General features: G+C 43.7%; 1 protein-coding gene and 1 long non-coding RNA gene across 2 annotated transcripts in view; both read left to right on the forward strand.

The window, feature by feature from the left end:
* Window positions 1–20,621, forward strand: part of CFAP58 (cilia and flagella associated protein 58) — an 86,394-nt gene that overhangs the window by 40,769 nt on the left and 25,004 nt on the right. Inside the window, exons 14-15 of the mRNA XM_028730340.2 lie at window positions 277–388; window positions 4,553–4,657. Of these exons, the coding sequence (XP_028586173.1) occupies window positions 277–388; window positions 4,553–4,657 (217 nt within the window). The remainder of the gene's footprint in view (window positions 1–276; window positions 389–4,552; window positions 4,658–20,621) is intronic.
* On the forward strand, window positions 10,567–19,369 carry LOC144328120 (uncharacterized). The gene is made up of 2 exons (XR_013393359.1): window positions 10,567–10,814; window positions 19,279–19,369. It is a non-coding gene; the product is annotated as an uncharacterized LOC144328120 (long non-coding RNA).

Below are 20,621 nucleotides of genomic sequence, written 5' to 3' on the forward strand. Positions count from 1 at the left end.
TAAATATCTACATCATAGTTTGTTGCCTCTGTGGATCCTATTGCCTGAGATGGTTGTCTCAAAAAATAATAGCATTACAACATGAAACTCTTCTACAGCCAGTGCTGGAAATGTTTGCTTGAGTAATTGAAATTACTAGTAAATACATGCGAAAGAAGAATTGTACTGAGATGGCTACGCGTTTGTCTCTTACACCAAATAAGAGAGTTAATAAACATTTTGCCATATTGACTTCTTTGCAGAGGTCATGGTGTTTGTATTTCTTACTTTTTGAAGGCAAGAAGTTTATCATATGCAGAAGGAGTTACTAAAGGAACGGACCCGCTGTAGAGCCTTGGAGGAAGAGCTTGAGAACCCCATGAATGTTCACAGATGGAGAAAATTAGAGGTAACATTTCACCTTTCAAAGAGACCCGGTTTTTCAAATAGATAGCATGGTGCAAAGCATATTTTAATCCTGTGCAAACTGACATTAAAAAGGGCAGACAGGCTAAAATTTTCACACCATATTCTATGGTGGTTAATGACAGACAGGCTTTATAGGCACAAGGCATTTGGGGATTATTTTTGCGTTGCTTCCATGATGTATGATTGCAGAAAGTTTTGCAGAATGAAAACTGATAAAGCCCAAAGAGAAGAGAAAGGTCTGAAGGTGAGATTGAAAGTGAAATAGTTGATTAACTTTGACGGGGGATAGAGTATTAAACAATTCAAAGGGAGTCCCACCCACCTTAAAGAAGGAACGACTCTTCCATGGTCAAATGTGAAATGCTGCATTGGATGAAGTTTACAGAGAACAGAAGAGAGAACAATTGAGTTGAAGCAGAAAGGGCATGTATAAATTTGGGAAAGAAAAGAATCTTAGTAACCAGTACAACATTCTGTGTAGTCTATTATAAACACGTACACTCGTTTGCTTCACAACTGAAAGCAAAATAAATAAAGATCTCTTTTAATATAAGCTAAACCCATGAGCAGAAATGATACATTTGAACATTTCTCAAGCTGCTGAGATTTCTGTTTTGCATGCATGTTGGTCTTTTATGCAGTGCCAAATGTTGTTCAGCTGACCTCTCAAATTGGTTGCAGTATTCAAGTTTCTGAAGAACTCAAGCTGAATGTTTTGGTTGTATTGATTTGCCCAGCAGACAATTCTGATATTTTGATGCTTTATTTTTATCTGATAAAGTATTCTGGAATTTCTCCTTTAGAAGCAGATAGAATATAGAATATAATTGAATTTAAATGCTTAGAAATTGCTTATATTTTAGAAATATTTACTGTAACCTGTCCATAGCCTGTGGGATAAAGTCAGCTATACATCTAAATCTTACACATAAACAACAATTTGATACTTGCAGAAAATGAAGTCTTTGAATTCTAGAATCATTTTGAAATAGCTTGATCATCCAGTATATAGAATCAGTTGAAATAATTTGTAACAGTGCCTCAGTTCATCTCCAGAACAAAAAAATAGAACAATTCCTGCAAATCAACACTTTGGCTGTTAAAGGCATAAAGCATCTATGTTTTAGTCCTTAGGAATTTATTAATTGGGCATGTTTTTGTAAACAGATGGGAGGATTCTAGAAAGCTTCTCTCGGCAGCCTGATTCACATTTTACAATAAGCCAAACAATGGCTTATCAGGTTCATGCAAACATTTGTTCAGTGGTTGCAGCTTGTTGTTAAGGAGCAGAGACCTAAACTGTGATGCCAGGTTCAGATGACATTCTGAGCCAAACCTTGGCTTAACTGCCACATTGTTCTAAAAGGACTAGGGAGGAGTAAAGTGCATGGGAGCTCTTCTCTGAGAGCCAGCATGTTTGTGCAACCCCCGTAAGACATAGTTTGGCTTACTGTTGCATGCAAACAGGGCCAGTGTTATGAGCCAGTGTGTTGTGGTTGTGGTTGTAGAACACAAGGGAAAGTATTTGCAGTCTATCTCATTAGGAATCACTGGGTTCATTTGTTTTTCAAGTGTGAAGATAGAATAGCAATAGCATATATAAGAAAAATGTGGTTTGCTAATATCCCTCTCTCCGCTCGCTGTCCTGTGCTAGAAAACCCTGTAATTGCCTGCATTGTTATAGGACTCCCTTTGCTTCTGGGACCCTGCTGTCATAGGAGATTTTTCTTGCAGCATGTTGCAGTGACTAAACTTTCACACTACTGCCCTGCAGCAAAATAGCAGATGCCCCAGGGCAAACAGCTCTAATGTTGATCACTGTTGATAAAATGTTCTGGGACAATGTGCATGTCAACACAATTTTCCATGTGAGCACCACCTCTGGAAGTAATTGATGACAGTAGTCGCTCTGGAGCATTTTGCCAATGTATTCCAAAACTACCAGAATAAGAACCTAAGAGCCCTGATCAGCCCACAGACCCATGTGGACTAGCACCCTGTTTGCACTATGGTCAGCCACATACTTATGGGAAGCCTGTAAGCAGGATATATATGAGTGCAACTGCATTTGCCTCACTTGTGTTCCTCGACAAGTGGTACTCAGATACATGCCTCCTCCAGTTCTGAAGGTGGTGCACAGCTATCATGACTAATAGCCATTAATACTGTAATCCTCCATGAATTTGTCCAAACCCATTTTAAAACTCCAATTTAGTAGCCATCATTTCATCCTGTGGCAGCAAATTCCATAGTTTAACTATGCACTGTGTAAAAAAATACTTCTGTCCTGAAACTTCCAATATTCAGCTCTCATTGGGTGGCCCTGGGTTCTAGTGTTATGAGAGAGGGAGAAGAGCATTCCCCTATCCACTTTCTCCACGCCATGTATAATTTATTCATCATTTCTATCATGTCCTCCCTTACTGAATTATTGTATTTTAATATTTTGCTGGAAGCTGCCCAGAGTGCCTGGGGAAACCCAGCCAGATGGGTGGGGGTATAAATAACAACAACAACAACAATTATTATTATTACTACTACTACTACTACTCCTCACTCCTCCTCACCCCCAACTGAAACACCTCAAATGTTGTTTGCAACTTTCCATATAGGGAAGTTGTTACAGCTGCTTGGTAATTTTGGTTGCCCTTTTCTGCACATCTTTCAGCTCTAAAATACACTTTTTGATATGTGGTGGCCACAACTATACACAGTATTCCAACTGCCCCAAAAAGTACTGCAGCAATTTTAATATTCCACCGAGCAAAGGGAGGAAATTTTATTCCAGCTGCTGTTAAACTATTTGCTGAAAAATCTATAGCACAACTATTATATGGTACACAATTAGTTCCCCTCTCTAATTTGGACTCCTATGAAAAAATACAATCAGGATTTCTTAGGTCAATTCTCTGAACCCGTAAATGTGTCCCTAATGCAGCCCTGTGACTGGAGATGGGCCTATATAGGATTGAAGCCAAAGTGTGGCTACTCTATACACATGGCTAAGACTTAATAAGACTCCAGCTGGGCTGTTTCCCTTGTTGCTAGTTGATAACTATCAAACAAAATGGTGGAAGGGCATTACAAGAAAACTGTCCTTTTATGGCCTTTCTCCTGAATAGTTTGGAAATGGGAAGGGCCAGATATATAATCAAAGAACAAATCTGGGACATAGAATTCCAAACTGATTTTATCTGATCCTCTAAAATCTATAAATCTCTGCACAAATCTCAAATATCCCATCCAGCAAATGTTAAACATTGTTGGACATTTTCCAGAGCCCATTTTAATGTTCTCCCTTCAGCACTACTAGAGGGCAGATATGTCCATGCAATTCTAATGAGATTGAATCCATTGGGCACGTTCTTCTACACTGCCCGTGGTACCTGAAGAGAGCTTTTTTTACCTTTATTAAGGAAATTTCCTGGATGCTTAGAGGAAACTTCTTGCTGATAAAAATCTAGATATCATCAGGCCTGTTGCAAAACTCTGTTTTATAGCAACAAGGACAAGACAGGCTGTGGTGACAGTGATGGCTGACGAATGAGTACTGATTTTAATCTCCGGAATTCAGATTTTAGCTGAAGGAGTGTTATTTTTAATGTAAATAAGTTTATAGGCAATTTTTAATTACATCCGTTTCTTCATGTGGATGTGGCATATATTGTTATTGTTAACTTTGCTGCCTGGTCTTTGACCGCATTAAAAATTGATTGAGGGGCTATATCAAAAGTTCTTTGAAAGCCCAATAATACAAAGTGTAGCATGAATGTTACAATTCAGAAGATGGTACTACTGGCCAGAAGACAACAATCATGTGACTACGTTCTATTGTGTTCAGGATATGTTCTTGCCTGCACATGATCTGTTGATCAATGAAACTGATGCTTCCTCAAATCCTAAATGAGGTGCATAGGCAGATCTCCATGACTGCTCTGTGTGGAAGCAATTTGAACCTGCTACAGTCTAGATTGGTAGCTTGGGCTGTTCATATTGCTAGGGGAATAAATAACAGCTTTAAAGTTTAAGTTTTATTATGTAAGGCCATGTTTAGTGTGGAAGGTATTCATTTAAGTTTTGAGCAATTAGGCATACTACAAGGCACAGAACTTGCAACTAAAAACTTGTATTCCTATTCATGCAGGCCAGCGACCCAAATACCTATGAGTTGATACAAAAGATACATGCATTGCAGAAACGACTTATTAGCAAGACGGAAGAAGTGGTTGAAAAAGAGTTGCTCCTCCAGGTACAGTTGGCATGTTGGATGTATTCTGCTTACATACATGTGTTTCTCTTGGGTCATTTCCATATTATTGGGTTCATTTTTGCACAGGTGTTATTTTTATTTGCTTTGAGGGATCCATATATCATCCCCTAAGGCTGTGCTTCTGTTGCAGGAATACTGTACTCTCCAAGCAATCAAATAAGTATCTTGTGTTGCTGGGAAAATGCAAACTTCCTTCAGCTAGTGCAGTCAGTGGTGATGGGATCATGTGGAATGTGGATGTATGAATGACTGGTGTGATGAATAGTGCATGTGATGTGAATGGTTGCATGGAACAGAGATCTATTTGTCTTCAGAGCTCCTTGCTGGCTAATTTCTTTTTCTAATGAGCACACTCCTTAGAAGACTTGTCTAAATCAAAAAGGCTTCCTGCTGCCTTCTGACACATTGTTATACATAATTTTGCTAGATTAACACAATTTTGCTTCACATCACCAGTGCAGAACCACTCAGCTGTAGTATGCTAGATGGAAGGGAATAGTCTTAGTTGAGGCATCTCAGCTTCCTACATTCCTCCAGCTGAGCAATTCTCTGGGGTACAGAGCCGTGCTGTTCTTTGTTTAAAAATGGCTCTACAGCAAAACTATAGAGCCAGGGCCATGGTACCGTCACTGCACAAATCAAATCTGACTAGAAATGATCTCTGAGAAAGCTAATAGAATAAAGGAAGAAATGTGATGGATTGTATGCAAAAGCCTTGAGTGCTGTTCAGATATTCTGGTATTCAGTTTATGGAATTAAACACAGTGCATGTCCAGTAACTAGCTTTAGATGGCAGCACTTATTCACATATAAACTTTGTTTACATGAAACTTTGTTGCTGCAACCCACATTTCAGAATAAAAAAATGTAGTGAAAAGTCCACCCCTCTACTTCCACTTATAGCAACAACAACAATCAAAACACCAATTTTGCCAGCTTTAAAGGCAGCATTATTTCCTTGGTCAGGTCGTTCTGAATCATTTTGATCATGCCACTAATTACCAGGTCAGTAGAGAATAATGCCTGTTGGATTTCCTACTTTGCTTATTATGGCCTTTGGTAGAAGATTTCAGTGGGTTTTTTATGACTTAAGAGTAAGACGTGTTTTCTACATCACTGGTTTTTCTTGCAGGGGACGCTAAGTATTTCCTCCTTTTGCACATTATTTCTGTAGTTCATTTTTTTGTGGTACATACATATTGATGTGTTTGGGAATGCCACTAAAATCTGAAGGGAAGGTTGCACATCTTTAAGATGTACCTCTGCTTTGTATTACATTTCACACAGTATGCAAGTCCATTAAGTGCTCTGTGTCCCAAAAGGCAGTCTGTCTTTTCCCAACACAGAAAATACAAGTAGAGATGCAGGATGATGCTTTGACTTGGTGGAATGACACCGCCTGTGTTCATACATGTTCTCCCTCTAAGTAGAATTGTCTAAGCCTTGTGTTTTTATGTCTCTACACAGTGATTGTAAATGCATCAGGTAAGCAGAAATTTTTAATTGCCTGAATAATCTTATGTTGCTAAAATGGAGGCATACAGGATGCAAATTGGAAACAGGCGTTTGCCTCTTATTTAAGTAGCATGAGGTATTTTTTGGAATTTCCTGTTCAATATTTTATCACTTGATGAGCACAAGGAACATACTATTAATGAAGAAAGAGATAATTTTAGAAATTTCCTTAGGAAGTTCAGCATGTGTATATGGGTAAAACGTAGCAGTTAGTATATAGTCAGAAGAGTTAATTGGATTTCAGTTTACACTAAGATGTAACCTCTTCCTTCCTCCTCTTATCATCAGCTTGTTGATCATTTATAGGGTTTTGTTTTGACTCCTCTTGAGTCACTCCCTTGCTGCTAGTTTAGCATGAACCAGCATGAGATTTAAATTTAACAGGTTTTGACTTGCCCTATCTGCATTGTGGCTCATTTTTTAAGACCAGCTTAGCACATTGTCCTTTAAATCAGTTAGTGTGTAAAGTCAAGTTTGCTCCCTTCTGCTGGAGGTCAGTGTCTCTCTCCTCCCCTCTTCACTTTCCTCCTCTCTACCCCCAAATTTCTGGCATATATATGGTTGATAGTTCAGAATGGGATGCTGGGTGTTAATCAAAAGCCCTGGTTTTGGTACCTCCCGACATACAAAATTATAAGATGTATGATTTTCAACACAGTATGTTTAAATAAATGGCAACCTTTCCTACAATCATGAATCCGTACCCTGAGGTCTTCATCTCATCAAGAGACTAATATGAACCAAGCTGGACCTTGCTGTCATCATCTGAGGCCTTTCTTCCTGCGTCTCCTCCATGAGAAGCCTGGAGGTTGGTAACATGAGAATGGGTATTTTCTATGGTGGCTTCCCATTTGTAGAATGCTCTCCCCAGGGAGGCTCGCCTGGTGCCATCATAATATGTTCTTAGGCACCAAGCAAAAACTTTCATCTGTAACTATGCCTTTGGCCTTTAAGTATCTGTGGCCTTTTAGAAGTGGATAGGATGTTTTTAACGTATTTCCCCTCCTCTTGGCTTTAATGTATCTTTGTGGGGTGTTTTGTTTGGCTTTGGGTTGTCCTGGGCAAAATAATAATAACAAAGTAAGTAAGTAAGTACCGTAAGTAAGTAAGTAAGTCAGTAAATAAAACTTTTCCCTAGTTTGTTTGTTTGTTTGTTTGTTTGTTTATACATTTAATCCCACCTGATGTACACACTTTTCCTCTCTCTCTTTCTCTCCATTTTATCTTGAGGTAGATTAGGCTGAGAGACAATGACTGCCCTAAGTCATCTAGTGGGCTTCATGACCACTACAGCACACTAGGAATAAGGGAACTGAGCAGAAGATCTGAATGCCCCATACACCATGGCAATTTTATTCCTGTTATATTCTGAACATGATAGTTTGTTGGTGAAGCTGAACTGAAATGTTGAACTGTAATCAGTGCTAGTGTTGTCCAGGTAGTAGATGCTGTGCATAGCAGCATAGCTCAGAAGCTCCTATATATAGTTGTAAATAATCTGGATAAAGGCCCTTGTGTTCACAGATAGTTGACATTTTCCCACCTTCAGCTACTGTTCCAAATTGCCCAGCTCTCCCAGGAGCTGCTCTGCCATTGCAGGAAGAAATGAGGTCTTTTGTTGATTCCTGTCAGTCTCTGAGCCTTTCTTTTATGTTGCTGTGGGTGGAAGGTGATAACCTGGAAATAAATGGGTCCCTATACACCACAGCTGTAAATGCTACAGGAAGATTTGCCACTTCCAACAGGAGATGAATTTTTATGGGTCTTTCATTGCATTCAGGTCAGTTTGGTTTCCAAAGCCTGGGGAGATTGGGTCAGAGTGAGAGCCTGGCTAGTGTGGTACTTTTATTCTCTAGAATACTCTGAATTTGAGGCCGCAGTATTTTGGAGAAAGCGTTTTTGTTGAAAGAGCTATTGTAACTTTTTGAAAAATGGAAAGATACAGTGAATGTGTGTTTGTGTGTGTGTGTGTGTGTGTGTGTGTGTGTATGCGTGTATAAACTTTTGTCTACTGTTATAGTATCCAGTATATTTCGGGTGTATCATTAGATGTAATGCTAAATAAACTTTGGGGATTTTATTTTATTCATAATAAAAATGACTATTAGAGAAAGCCCCCTTATGCTTACTCCATTAGTTATGATTACGTACAAAGTCTGGAGACTTTCAATTGTGCAGCATCCTCACAGCAGCAATAAACTGCTTACACAGGAAAAAAAAAGAGAAATCTCATAATTAATAAAGCATCTGTGTCCCTTAACCCCTATTTATTTCAGTCACCTCTTCATCCCTAAAAATCATCATTTGATTTATCTCGTATGTGCAGCCTGTAGTACTGTTTATATTGAATGGTTGTTGTCAGCCTGTGTGTCTGTGGGAGAAGGGAGTGTCAAAGGAACCATGCCTGACTCTCAGATAGATGCTTTGTTGTGCTTTTAGCACAAGCCAAAGGATAGAGCCAGCACCTTTATTGCTTGATGCTTTGTGACTACTGTGGAGAGCAGAAACACAGAAGATCTTTCAGTGTCTTAACAAACTCTTCTTTCATTTTTCTTCTTCAGCAGTTCAGTACTTCAGCTGGTCTAGTTTAGTAAATTGGGGGATGGGGAAGATAAAATAAAAGTAAGAGCAGTTCCCAATTGTTTCCTTACCGCTTATTTTTTTCATTGGGACATAGGAATCTAAAACACACAATGATCATGCAGAGTACGAATGGTTGAAGCCTTGGAACTGTACTAATTTGTGGGGTGGAGGAGTAGTAGAAAATAATGACCCCTTATGGAATAAAGCTGCATTAGTCTGGTTAAAGGAACAAAAGTTTGATGTCTTAAGTTTCCTTTTGCCACCATTTTATACTTCCTTCTACACCTTCACAACAGCCATGTGAGGTAGGCTAGGCTAAGTTGATTACAGGCCCAATGCAGGAAATGAGCAAAAGCATATGCTTAGAGTATTTTCTTTTTGTTTATTAAGGTTTGCCCCCACCCCAAAAGTTCTTAGTTTGCTGAAAGTTGTGAACTGCATGTGCTCAGGGTCCTCCCCATCATGCCATAATGAATATATTGTGTTACTCTTTAAGATAACACTAGATTTTTTGTGGTACCTTATTGCATGTATGCATTTTGGGGGGGAAGGGTGGCCTATTTTGGGAATTGCACCAGGGCCCCCAACCACCTTAATCTGCCCTTGCTTGCCTGAGTTTTCTCTGGACCCAGCTTTGCCTTATTGTCTAGAATTTGAGGCCTCTTGTCTCATAGTAAAAGCCTGTTATCCTGTACTACACAGCTCCATCCAGATTTTGTGCCATGCCTCTCTGGCTTTCAGCTCAACTGCCATATGACATTTCCTAAGAAGAGTGTAAGGCATTTGGATTCCTGTAAAAAAAGAGAAGTTGACCAGTAAGCTTACATGTCCAGTAGAAGCAGTAGAATAAATGACAGAGAATCTAAGTTTTCTGTACAGAAATTTAAGACTGGGTTTTTGCATTTTTCCACTGGTACAGGAGCCATAGCAGTTGATTCATTCCCATATAATGTGACAATCATGGGAGACCCCTGCCCCCATAAACAAATGTTATTGGGTATAGATGCTTGCATGGGCTCCTCCTGTATCCTATGTTACTGCAGTGGAGCTGGAAGGTGTTGTGCAGCTGTGGCTCCTATGCTGATAAGAGTGTGAGCACTGGATCTAAGCCGGGGGAAAGGAGCTTTCAACACATTCCAGAAACTCTCGGTATATTAATGGCTATTCTAAAGATAATTTGCAGCTTTAGGCAGGAGCTGATAATTGGGTAATTCCAGTAAACATACTGAAGAAAGCTCTGACCCTACATTAAAGGACATCAACAAAACCATGAACAAAGGGATACTAGTAATCCAAAGCTTGTAACTGTAGAGGAATTATAAAGAGAAAGTTACAAGGAGAAAGTGAGCATTTGTCTATTTAGCTGTTTCATTTGTTTTGTCTGTAAGCTGCTTTGAGTCGCTTTCAGGGAAAAAGTTGGGGTATATTATTGGCATTCTTCTGTCCTGAGAGACAATGGAGTGTCCCCCAGGAGGAAAGGCAGACTCCTGTGTTAGCAGCACCAAAGTGACCTTCCCAGGGTTCAAGCCTGGGCAGTGTGCATGGAGGTTCTGGGCTGCCCAGACGACATGATCCCCTTCTTGGCCTTGCTGTTGTGGTCCAAAAAAAGCAGAGCAATATGGTTGGCACCAGCTTATCTGCAGGAGTTGCCAGAAGGAGGCATATATAACCATCTTAGGGACTCCACTCCATAATTGTATAAGTTTTACTCCTTAGCCTTTTCTTCCCCTGAAGATATCAGATATCAGAAGGATCAGTTTCCCTTCTTCTAGATAGACTACCTTCTCAGGTTGAGAAGCCCCATCTGCCCCTCACTTTCCTCTACAGCATGTGCAGAAACCACCTTCTTGACCGTTGGACCCACTATTGGTCTCGTCCACTCAATTTGCCATTGCCTTCTTTGCATGCAGGGGAAGTCCCTAACTCACCGAGGGTTTGAGACCCATCAGCTATCCTCACCTGGTATACTAGCCAGTTGAAGCAGTTCCCGGGGTGTGGCTACTGTCACATGCTGTGTGACAGCTTCTAGGAACTACAGGTGAGAACTGAGTGCAGGGTGGGGACCAAATGTGGACCAACTACCCCAGGAGGAGCACAAAGTGTCCCCCACCAGAGGTACTACCCATCCCTTAGTATATAAATCAATATATACTAATGCTAATAATAATTACAAGGGCTTGAACAAGTTGGAAAACTCCAATCCTTCCTTGGATGATACTGTGGAATGTGCTGACTCACTGCACTAGAAATGTCTTTTTTTTTTTTAAATATAGTTTTTATTAACAGGCCAATCAAATCACATTAATTCCTGTCAGGGAACTGCCATCGGAAGGACAGGAGGTGCAGAGGCTCAATAAGGTTGAAAGAGGTGTTGCAGCTGAAGAGGGAACCAGTAGGGGGCGAGCAGTAACTCCAAGGGAAAGTGAGTCGGAGGGATGGCTCAGAGACGGTTCCAGCGAAAACAGTGGAGAGGTCTCAGGACCTCCTATAGGGACACCCACTCCTCGCCGGAAACTGTCACGCAGGGAGGCCAGGAGACGTGTTTCCGTTAAGGAGCTTTTATGTTGGAAGCGTTTCCGAAAACAACCACTTTCGGATTCTGCCAGCGATTGACGCAGCCATGCAGGAGGGGCTCCGTCACAGGCAGAGGTTTGAAAACCTGGTCAAACTCTGAGGGATCTGGATTTTACACACAAGCAGCTTATCATCCCATCACAGCAATCCGAAAGTCTTCGAAAGCCAGCTTGTGCAGGCAAAGGCATCATGAGTGAACCAGCCGGAACCGGAGGAGCAGGAGCAGCTGGAGGAGGTCCAAGCCTGGAAGAAAGGTACAGGGCGTTGGAGCTCCAGCTTGCCATGCAAACGGCGAGGCTTGAGGAGAGGAGGGCTCAGGATGCAGAAAAGGGAAAGGAGAAAACCACCTCGCTCGCCAGAAAGGTACCGGGGTTGGTGCAGAAATTTGGGGGGGACCCCAGAAGTTATCATGCCTTTAGAACTGAAATGCAGTACGCTCTCAACCTGCAGTATGATGACTTCCCTGACGAGGAGTCGCGAGTGGCTTTTGTTATTGGCCATCTCGAATCGGGGGCGAAGGACTGGGTTAGACCCTTGATGGCAGTGAATAATGAGATCCTAAAGGACACAAGGAAGTTTTTTCGTGCCATGGATCTGATGTTTTCCAGCGACATTGAGCAGGGAGTGGTACGAAGACAGTTAATGGCTTGCAAACAGGGGAGCCGATCTGTTCGAGAGTACTGGACTGAATTTACTATGTTGATTCATAAATTGGGGTGGGACCTATCGGCGGAACCCATTCAAATGCTTTTCGAAGAGGGGCTTTCTTCGGCCGTGAAAGATGAACTGTCCCGGGGGCCCAGGGCGGAGTCTATGGATCAGCTGACCAAATCCGCGCTGGCCATAGGAGCGCGCCAGGAAGCGAGGGCTTTGGAAAGGCGGGAAGGGAAAGGAGAACGTTGGAGGGAGCTTCGCATTCCGGACATTCCAGAGCCACCTTTCCCGCCGGCAGAGCCGATGGAAGTTGGAACAGCGCGGGCGCGCGCAGTTTCAAATCCCAGTGATGGGCGGAAGAAGGAGGGAAAGAGCGCCAAGAAATGTTATCTCTGCCAACAGCCAGGGCACTTTGCCAGAGTCTGCCCACAGAGAAAGGAGTGGCAAGGGATGGCAGGGGCTGTTGGGGGAAAAGAGGAGGAGAGCAAGGAGCAAGTAAAAGCCAACGCCTGGCTGCCACCGTCGGGGCACAGCAGCCAGGCCAAAGAGCAGTGAAAGTGCCCACGCCAGAACCACCCAGACCCGCTTTAGTGATAGAGGTGTCTCTAGAGTTGCCAAACGGGCACCCGCTACAGATCAAGGCGCTTTTGGATTCAGGCAGCTCCTGTAATTTTATGAGTAAGGAGTTTGCAGCTGAGCATCAGATACAGACTATCCCTTTAAGTAACCCCTTGCAGGTGACCACGATTGATGGCAGAGAACTGCTGTGAGGAGAAGTTAGCCAACAGACTGTCCCGATGATAATGAGGGTGGCAAGGCACACTGAACAGATAGCGTTTAATGTGGCCACCTTGGGAGGAGCTCCCATCATTTTGGGGATGAGCTGGCTGGCACTACACGATCCACTAGTGGGTTGGCATCAGAGGGTGGTCTCCTTTGGGTCAGCGCATTGCCTAGAACACTGCAAGCAGGGGAAGGTTCCGGGAGGAGCCAGAGTCGCCCTAGCCGGAATGGAAGTAATGGATAAAGGGAAGGTGCCCCCGCAATACGCAGATCTCAGCGACGTGTTCAGCGAGAAGGAAGCTGACCAACTACCCCCGCATAGACCCTTTGACTGTCAAATCAATTTACTCCCTGGGGCACAGCTTCCTGTAGGCAAGTTGTACGCCATGTCAGACAGAGAAATGCAGGAGCTAAGGGAGTTCATTGACAAGAACCTGAAGAGAGGTTTCATCAGAGAGTCCAGAGCGGTGGGAGGTAGCCCAGTGTTTTTTGTGGATAAAAAACACACGGATAAGCCGAGACTGGTGTGTGACTTCAGGGGGTTAAACGCAGTGTCAGAACCTTTGGCCTTTCCAATGCCCAGGATTGATGACATTTTGACCAGGGTACGGAAGGGAAAGATTTTTACAAAGCTGGACCTAAGGGGGGCGTACAATCTGATACGTATAAGGAAAGGGGATGAATGGAAAACCACCATGTTCACCCCTTTAGGGGCATTTGAATATTTAGTTATGCCATTTGGATTACAAGCAGGGTCGGCGTGCTTCCAAGCTTTTATGAACCACGTACTGGGGCCTTTGCTGTACAAGAATTGTGTGGCCTTCCTAGATGACGTGTTGGTGTACTCTGAGAATGAGGAGCAGCATGTAAGAGACGTCAGAGAAGTGTTGAGCAGGCTGCAGGCCAACCGGCTGTGGGTGAAGCTGGAGAAGTGTCAGTTTCATACCAAGGAGGTGGAGTTTCTGGGGTACCGCCTGTCCGACAAGGGATTGGCCATGGACCCCGGCAAGGTCCAGGCAGTACTGGAATGGAAAACACCCAAAACAAAGAAGGATGTGCAGAGGTTCCTAGGGTTTGGGAACTTTTATCGTAAGTTCATTCGAAACTTTGCCCACCTGACGGCGCCCATTACGGACTGTCTCAGCAGTAAAAAGAAATTCGTTTGGACTGAGGAGGCGGAGCGAGCCTTTGAGGAACTGAAAAGGGCCTTCGCCTCGGAGGAGCAACTTCTGCATGTGGACTTACAAAAAAAGATGAGGGTCGAAACAGACGCATCAGACCGAGCCATAGGGGCGGTGCTTCTTCTGCAGCCAGGGAAGGAGGAGTCAGAGTGGAGACCGTGTGCCTTTTTTTCGCGGAAACTGAACAAATCCGAGAGGAATTACACGGTGTATGACCGAGAACTTCTGGCTATTCATGAGGCCTTCCGGAAATGGAGGCACCTGCTAATTGGCGCACAACATAAGGTGCAAGTGTGCACTGACCACAAGAATCTAGAGTATTGGAGAACGGCATGAGTGCTCAACCAACGGCAGTTGAGATGGGCTCAGGAGTTCTCCAAATTTAACTTTGAGATTTGTTACGTGCCAGGCCCAGAGAACGTTAGGGCGGACGCTCTCTCACGGAAACCTGAATATTTGGAGGGGGAGGGAGCACCCGAAGAAAGACATGTCATTCCAGAGGACCGCTGGGTGTGTGGGGCGGCATTGGTGGGGCAAAGAGAACTGGTAGAGGGAACGGAGAATGATGAATACGCCCAGGACAAACTCAGGGGTCTCAGGAGGGAGGGAGACAAACCCGGAGGTTTTGAGGAGAAAAACGGGGCGTTGTATTACAAGGGAGCGTTATATATACCTGAAGGAGATTTGAGAGAGAAGGTACTCAAGCAGCTGCACGATAGCCCCACAGCAGGGCATTTTGGGCAACACAAAACCATGTGGCTGGTTACCAGGGAATTTTGGTGGCCCAAGGTCAGGGAAGATGTGTGGGAGTATGTGAGAGGGTGTGACCAATGCCAGCGAGCCAAAGGGGAGAGGCGGGCGCCGGCAGGGTTATTAGAACCGCTACCCACACCTGAAAGACCATGGGAAGCAGTGGCAATAGATTTTATGACTGATCTGCCAAAGTCCAGAGGGAAAACAGCCATCATGGTTGTGGTAGACCTGTTAACCAAAATGGCCCACTTTATAGCCTGCTCACATGCTGTCACAGCGGAAGAAACAGCGAAGTTGTTTGTAGAACACATCTTTAGGTTGCACGGGGCTCCATTGAGGGTGGTCTCAGACCGCGGCAAACAATTTACTTCCAGGTTCTGGAGAAAGCTCATGAGCTTGCTGCACGTGGAAGTCAATTTTTCCACTGCCCGGCACCCTGAAACCAACGGGCAGGCGGAGAGAGCAAATGGCATACTCCAACAATATCTGAGGTGTTATGTCAATGACAGAGAGAATGACTGGGCCGAAAAGTTGGCGCTGGCAGAGTTTGCCTACAATAATGCAGAGAATGTGTCCACAGGGATGAGCCCCTTTTTGGCTAATTACGGGTGTCATCCCAGGGCATTCCCAGGGGATGGAGGGGAGAGGTGGAGCGTCCCAGCGGCCGAACATTTTGTAGAAGAGATGGAAGCGATCCATCATCAGCTCCAGCTCAACTTAGAAAGGGCCAAGGCACAATATAAGGAGCAGGCAGACAAGAACAGAAGGGAAGGTGAGGCCATAAGGGTGGGGGATCAGGTGTGGCTGTCCACCCAAGGGTTGCCGTTCAAAGGGGGGTGTAAGAAGTTGAGACCCAGAAGATTGGGACCCTTTGAGGTCATTCAGCAGGTCAACCCAGTGGCTTTCAAACTCCGGTTACCCAACCACATGAAATTGCACCCAGTGTTCCACAGGTCGTTACTGTCACCATACAGGGGGGGACGTGAAGGGGAGCACACCAGGGGACCAGCCTTGGAAGAGAGGGAACGCAGCAACCATGTAGCGGAAATCCTCGATTCCAGGTGGAAGGGAAATCAGGTAGAGTATTTGGTGGCGTGGGAAGGGGAACCGGAGTCAGAAAACACCTGGGTGACTGCAGGGGAGGTCAATGACGAGGTTTTAACAGAAACGTTCCACCAAAGATTCCCGAGAAAACCACAGCCGGTAGAAAGGTTTAGGAGGGAATACTTCGGCACCACCGACGAGGAAGAGGAAATGGAGGGATTCGCGGAGTCGGATTTGGAAGAGGGAATGGACTCTGATGACGAGGAATACCAAGAGACGAGGAACAGCAGCAAGTGGAGGGAAGTGTTCGAAACTACGGACGATGAGGAAGGTTCTTTCAGGGGTTTTACCTCCTCCCAGCCAGAAGGGGAGGGGACGGGAGGGGGTGAAGGGGGCCCTGGAGGGGAGGTGGATGTCAGGGAACTGCCATCGGAAGGACAGGAGGTGCAGAGGCTCAATAAGGTTGAAAGAGGTGTTGCAGCTGAAGAGGGAACCAGTAGGGGGCGAGCAGTAACTCCAAGGGAAAGTGAGTCGGAGGGATGGCTCAGAGACGGTTCCAGCGAAAACAGTGGAGAGGTCTCAGGACCTCCTATAGGGACACCCACTCCTCGCCGGAAACTGTCACGCAGGGAGGCCAGGAGACGTGTTTCCGTTAAGGAGCTTTTATGTTGGAAGCGTTTCCGAAAACAACCACTTTCGGATTCTGCCAGCGATTGACGCAGCCATGCAGGAGGGGCTCCGTCACAGGCAGAGGTTTGAAAACCTGGTCAAACTCTGAGGGATCTGGATTTTACACACAAGCAGCTTATCATCCCATCACAATTCCAAATCACATTAATTCCAAATTATACAGCCAGATTTTTAAATTTTTGTTGGGGGTACCCATACATCAAGCTCTGAAAGGGGACCAAACATCACTCATGTTGCTGCTTTAATTAAACAGTTCTATCCAGTTCTGTCCAGATAGTCTCTTTGTTACTTTCCTCATCTTCTTGTTATCATATATTCCTTTCTTTGCGATCTCTGATAGTCTTCACAAGCGGGTTGAAAACAAACATCCTCTGTGTGGATTTTGCACTCTCCAAAAATCATATCACATAAAGAACAGACGCCATTTCCACACCTCCATAAAGAACATTCCCTCCGTCTGTCCGTTGATTTCCCCAGGCTTGCCAAACATATCTCAGGGGGCCCTGCCAGGTCAAGATCACATTCCGATAACCATACGTTCACATTCTGATGACCCTGGTCCTCCTCCCCCTCGTCCTTCTATAGGCAAGCCTGTCTTAGCGAAACACCATTTGTAACTGCGTCATAAAACTTCCTCTCTTTGATCATTTCCACACAGTTCTTGATCTCCTGCTTGTGATTAATAATTTGCAACGATTCTTCTCACTGGAGGGGAGGGTTATTAATGATGATTCTTCACTTGATTTATTGTTTACCCCCTCGCTCCGCTCACAGAGATCCATTAATCAGCAGTCTACTCCCGATCTTCACTTCATGTATGTGCATTAGCTTCTTTCCAATTATATATTTCCAATTATATATTCTGAGCTAATGCGAACCAGTGCGCGAATTAGAGACAGCGTCCGGGAGAGCCGGCCTCACTCGAGGGCTTCGTGCCAAGTGCCCACACCCCCTTCTTTCAAATCCGGGGGTGAATTATGGACACCGCTGGCAAGGCAGCCCCCCCCATTTTCTTGGAGGGGGGTAAGGGAGGCTGCGTACTCCCATATCAGCCTCTTAATTACCTCGTGTGGGTCGGAGAGATGTTATTGTTGGCCATCTTCCAATGCGCCCCCTGGTGGGGCGCATTGGAAGATGTCAGAAGGATGCCTCTGGGTGAACACATGGTTTTCCCCATGTAATGTTTTGTTAATGCATATATTTGTACAAGTTTGCAGTCTAGGATGGTTTTGAATCAAATTGTGCAACTTTACTGGTTATGTACCTAAAAGGAATCTTCCTTACTTTGAACTTTGGGAGAGGCAGACTTTTCTAGAATGTTCTGCTTCATGATATGCTCAGCTACAATTCTTATGTTCACAGAATCATGTCAGGAACCTCAAAAGTCTAGTCTAATCTCTTGACAGTGCAGGAAACCTGCTACTGCAGCATCCATGCTATGTGGCCAGCCACTGCTTACAAATCTCAAATGAAGAAGTATGTACTATTACTGTGTAAGGGAGCAAATAACAAAGAGTAAATGAACAAAGTAATAGTAATTACCTTGTAGATATAGCTAGCATAGCTTGAGGAAAAAGTGAATTATGCATGTCTTTATTTGTTTAAAAATCTAGCCGTCTCCCTTTAAAGCAAACTTCCTTTCTAAATTTGATTTTCTGTCTTAACTGACTAACAGTCTGGTTTACTTATCTGCACATTCAAACCAGATAATAGTGCAATGACATCATATTACCTGCTGGTTGTCAATCATCTTCTCTAAAGACTTGTCATGATCATAAAGAAGGTATATGCAGGAAAAAGAATGGCTTTAGCTGAGAGACAGTGCAAAAAGAACTCTCTGTATTCCAGAATAAATTGTGAAATCCTCAACATATTAGATATTTCACATAGGTTTGGTAGCATCCCACTCCCAAAGTCTGATTCTAAAATCCACATAGTGAATTTTGAAGTCCTGAACCCTTAAACTGTTTTGGTTTAAGAGGACTCTTGTACCCTTAATCAAACAAATCTTTATGCTGGGATTTCTATTCAAGAATGTAAATATATTTCTGAGCAGTGTTTTCAGCCTGAAGTTGGTACTTCACCTTGATATCTGATTTAGCCTGAACCTAAAAAATGGTTATGGAGCATGTGCTGTATTATTTCAGTTTGATGGGTTGTATCCAGTGAAGTCCTGTTGGTTTCAAGGACTTTTGTCTATGCCCGAAATCTTTCCAGATGCCCAGGGTACCCCCAGAACAGATTTGGCGGGGGGGGGGCACGGAGGGAATAAGCCCTGTTTAGCTTCACTGATATAGGCCTGTTACACTTCACATTCTTGCTTTTAAGTCTTGGCATTTGTTATTCCCTAAACCGTTCAGGGATCTCAAATTGTTTGACATGCTTCTTCTCTGATCCCTTGTTAAAGTTTTCTAAAACCTTTCCAAAACCCCATTTGAGGATTGGGCAGCCTCCTTGGTCCTTGGGAGGCAATCTGGGATGGAGAGTCAGTTCTAGCTGGGCTGGGAGCTGTTGCTTGAACTTGGCCCTCCCTTCCCCCTTTTCCAGTTGCCCCCCCCCCTGCAATGTTGGTAGCCCCTTGATTATAATCGTTTTGGGCAGGAGGTGGACAGGTGAGCTATACCACATAGAGCAAGAGATGGGACACAAACATGATAATTGTGCAGAAGAGACTAAAGGGTGTGTTCACATTGCCACCTTATTATTTCTAATTCCAATTCATATTGAAATGGTGTGTAAAATAGGGAGGGGGGGAGAGAATCAGCATGGTTTTTAAGTTGAGAAGCATTCTGATGTTGGCACTAACTTTTCCTTCCTCCCCAGAGAACAAAACCTTCAGGAGGAGGCAACACTTTTAAATCTGTGCTTTTTAAAAAAGGAATGGCAATGATCAGTTTAACTTCATCTATTAGAGGTAATCAGCTGAATTTAACAAAAGGAAAATTGTTTTCCAATAAAAACCAGTTATGTTAATCTAGCATCAAGAGATGGAGAAAATAAAGCAGATCACTTAGCACCCAAATGAAGAATTTGTGATAAAAAACTTCCTCACTTCAGGTCTTAGTGAATCTTTGTACCTTTTCTTTAAGAGCACAAAGAGAGAAGAGGGTTTTTTGTGTGATGAATGTTCTTTTGGACAACAGCAAGATGCAAATTTGACAGAAGAATTAGACAAAATTGGATCAAAATTACAACTCTGGGGAATCCTCACCATTTTTAGCTATTTTGATGGGATCTCAGTATGAGATATTTTCAGACTAAAGGTGCCAGTTACAAAGAAGACAAAGTTGCAGCCGGAAGAGAAATTAGTTTGAGTTTATTGTTAGGAAAGCTCCATGAATATTTAATCTCCTTTATGTTTTAAGGGAATTTAAAAGATTCATTGGAGCTAAAAGGCAATTCTACTGGGTCATAAAATTGCACCCATTGCATCACATGGGATTTATATAATTTCTTCTTACCTATTCTTGATGGATGGGTGCCAAGGAAAGCTTTTGTTCTCTGCATTTTAATGGGTGTGCTCCGTTTTGCATGCATCTTAAAAATGAGAATAAAATAGTCTAAAATACATAAATAAATTTATATATTTATCTTTCGCCAGGCTCTCTGTCTAGTTCAGTGGGGGTCCAGAGTGTTTGTTCCTGGTGTTGCGTAATCGGGACAGATTAGGGATTCTGCTGGTTACCTCCCACTTTGCCGCCCAGCAGTCTTGCTGCCTGAACTGATCTTGGAGGTGGTATTGAGGACTTCCAGACTGCTAGTGTTGGGGGACTTCATCATCCATACCAAAGCAGTTAGCTCAGGGGTGGCTCACGACTTAATGGCTGCCACATAGAGTGCATTGCAGTTATCCAACCTCAAGGTTACCAACACATGGACTGCAGTCATCAGCCTATCCCTGTCCATGGACTTGGAAGAAAATCCTACAATGTTCAGTAGATTTTACCCCCATTTAGTTGTGTACAGGTCACAGCCTGTCAGGGACTGACAGGGCTTTGGTGAGTGTGTGATGGAGACAGGGGGTCTGGAGGCTGACCCAGGAGAGTAGGGCAGTGATTTATGGGGTTTGATGCCACCCACAATGCAGCAGCCAGGATAGAGGGAAGGGGAAGGGTCAGTCAAAGGTGGAGATGGGGGCAGGATGTGTCAGAAGCAGAGAAAGAGGC

Source organism: Podarcis muralis, chromosome 6, assembly GCF_964188315.1.
Source record: "Podarcis muralis chromosome 6, rPodMur119.hap1.1, whole genome shotgun sequence".
In the NCBI taxonomy this organism is placed as follows: domain Eukaryota; kingdom Metazoa; phylum Chordata; class Lepidosauria; order Squamata; family Lacertidae; genus Podarcis; species Podarcis muralis.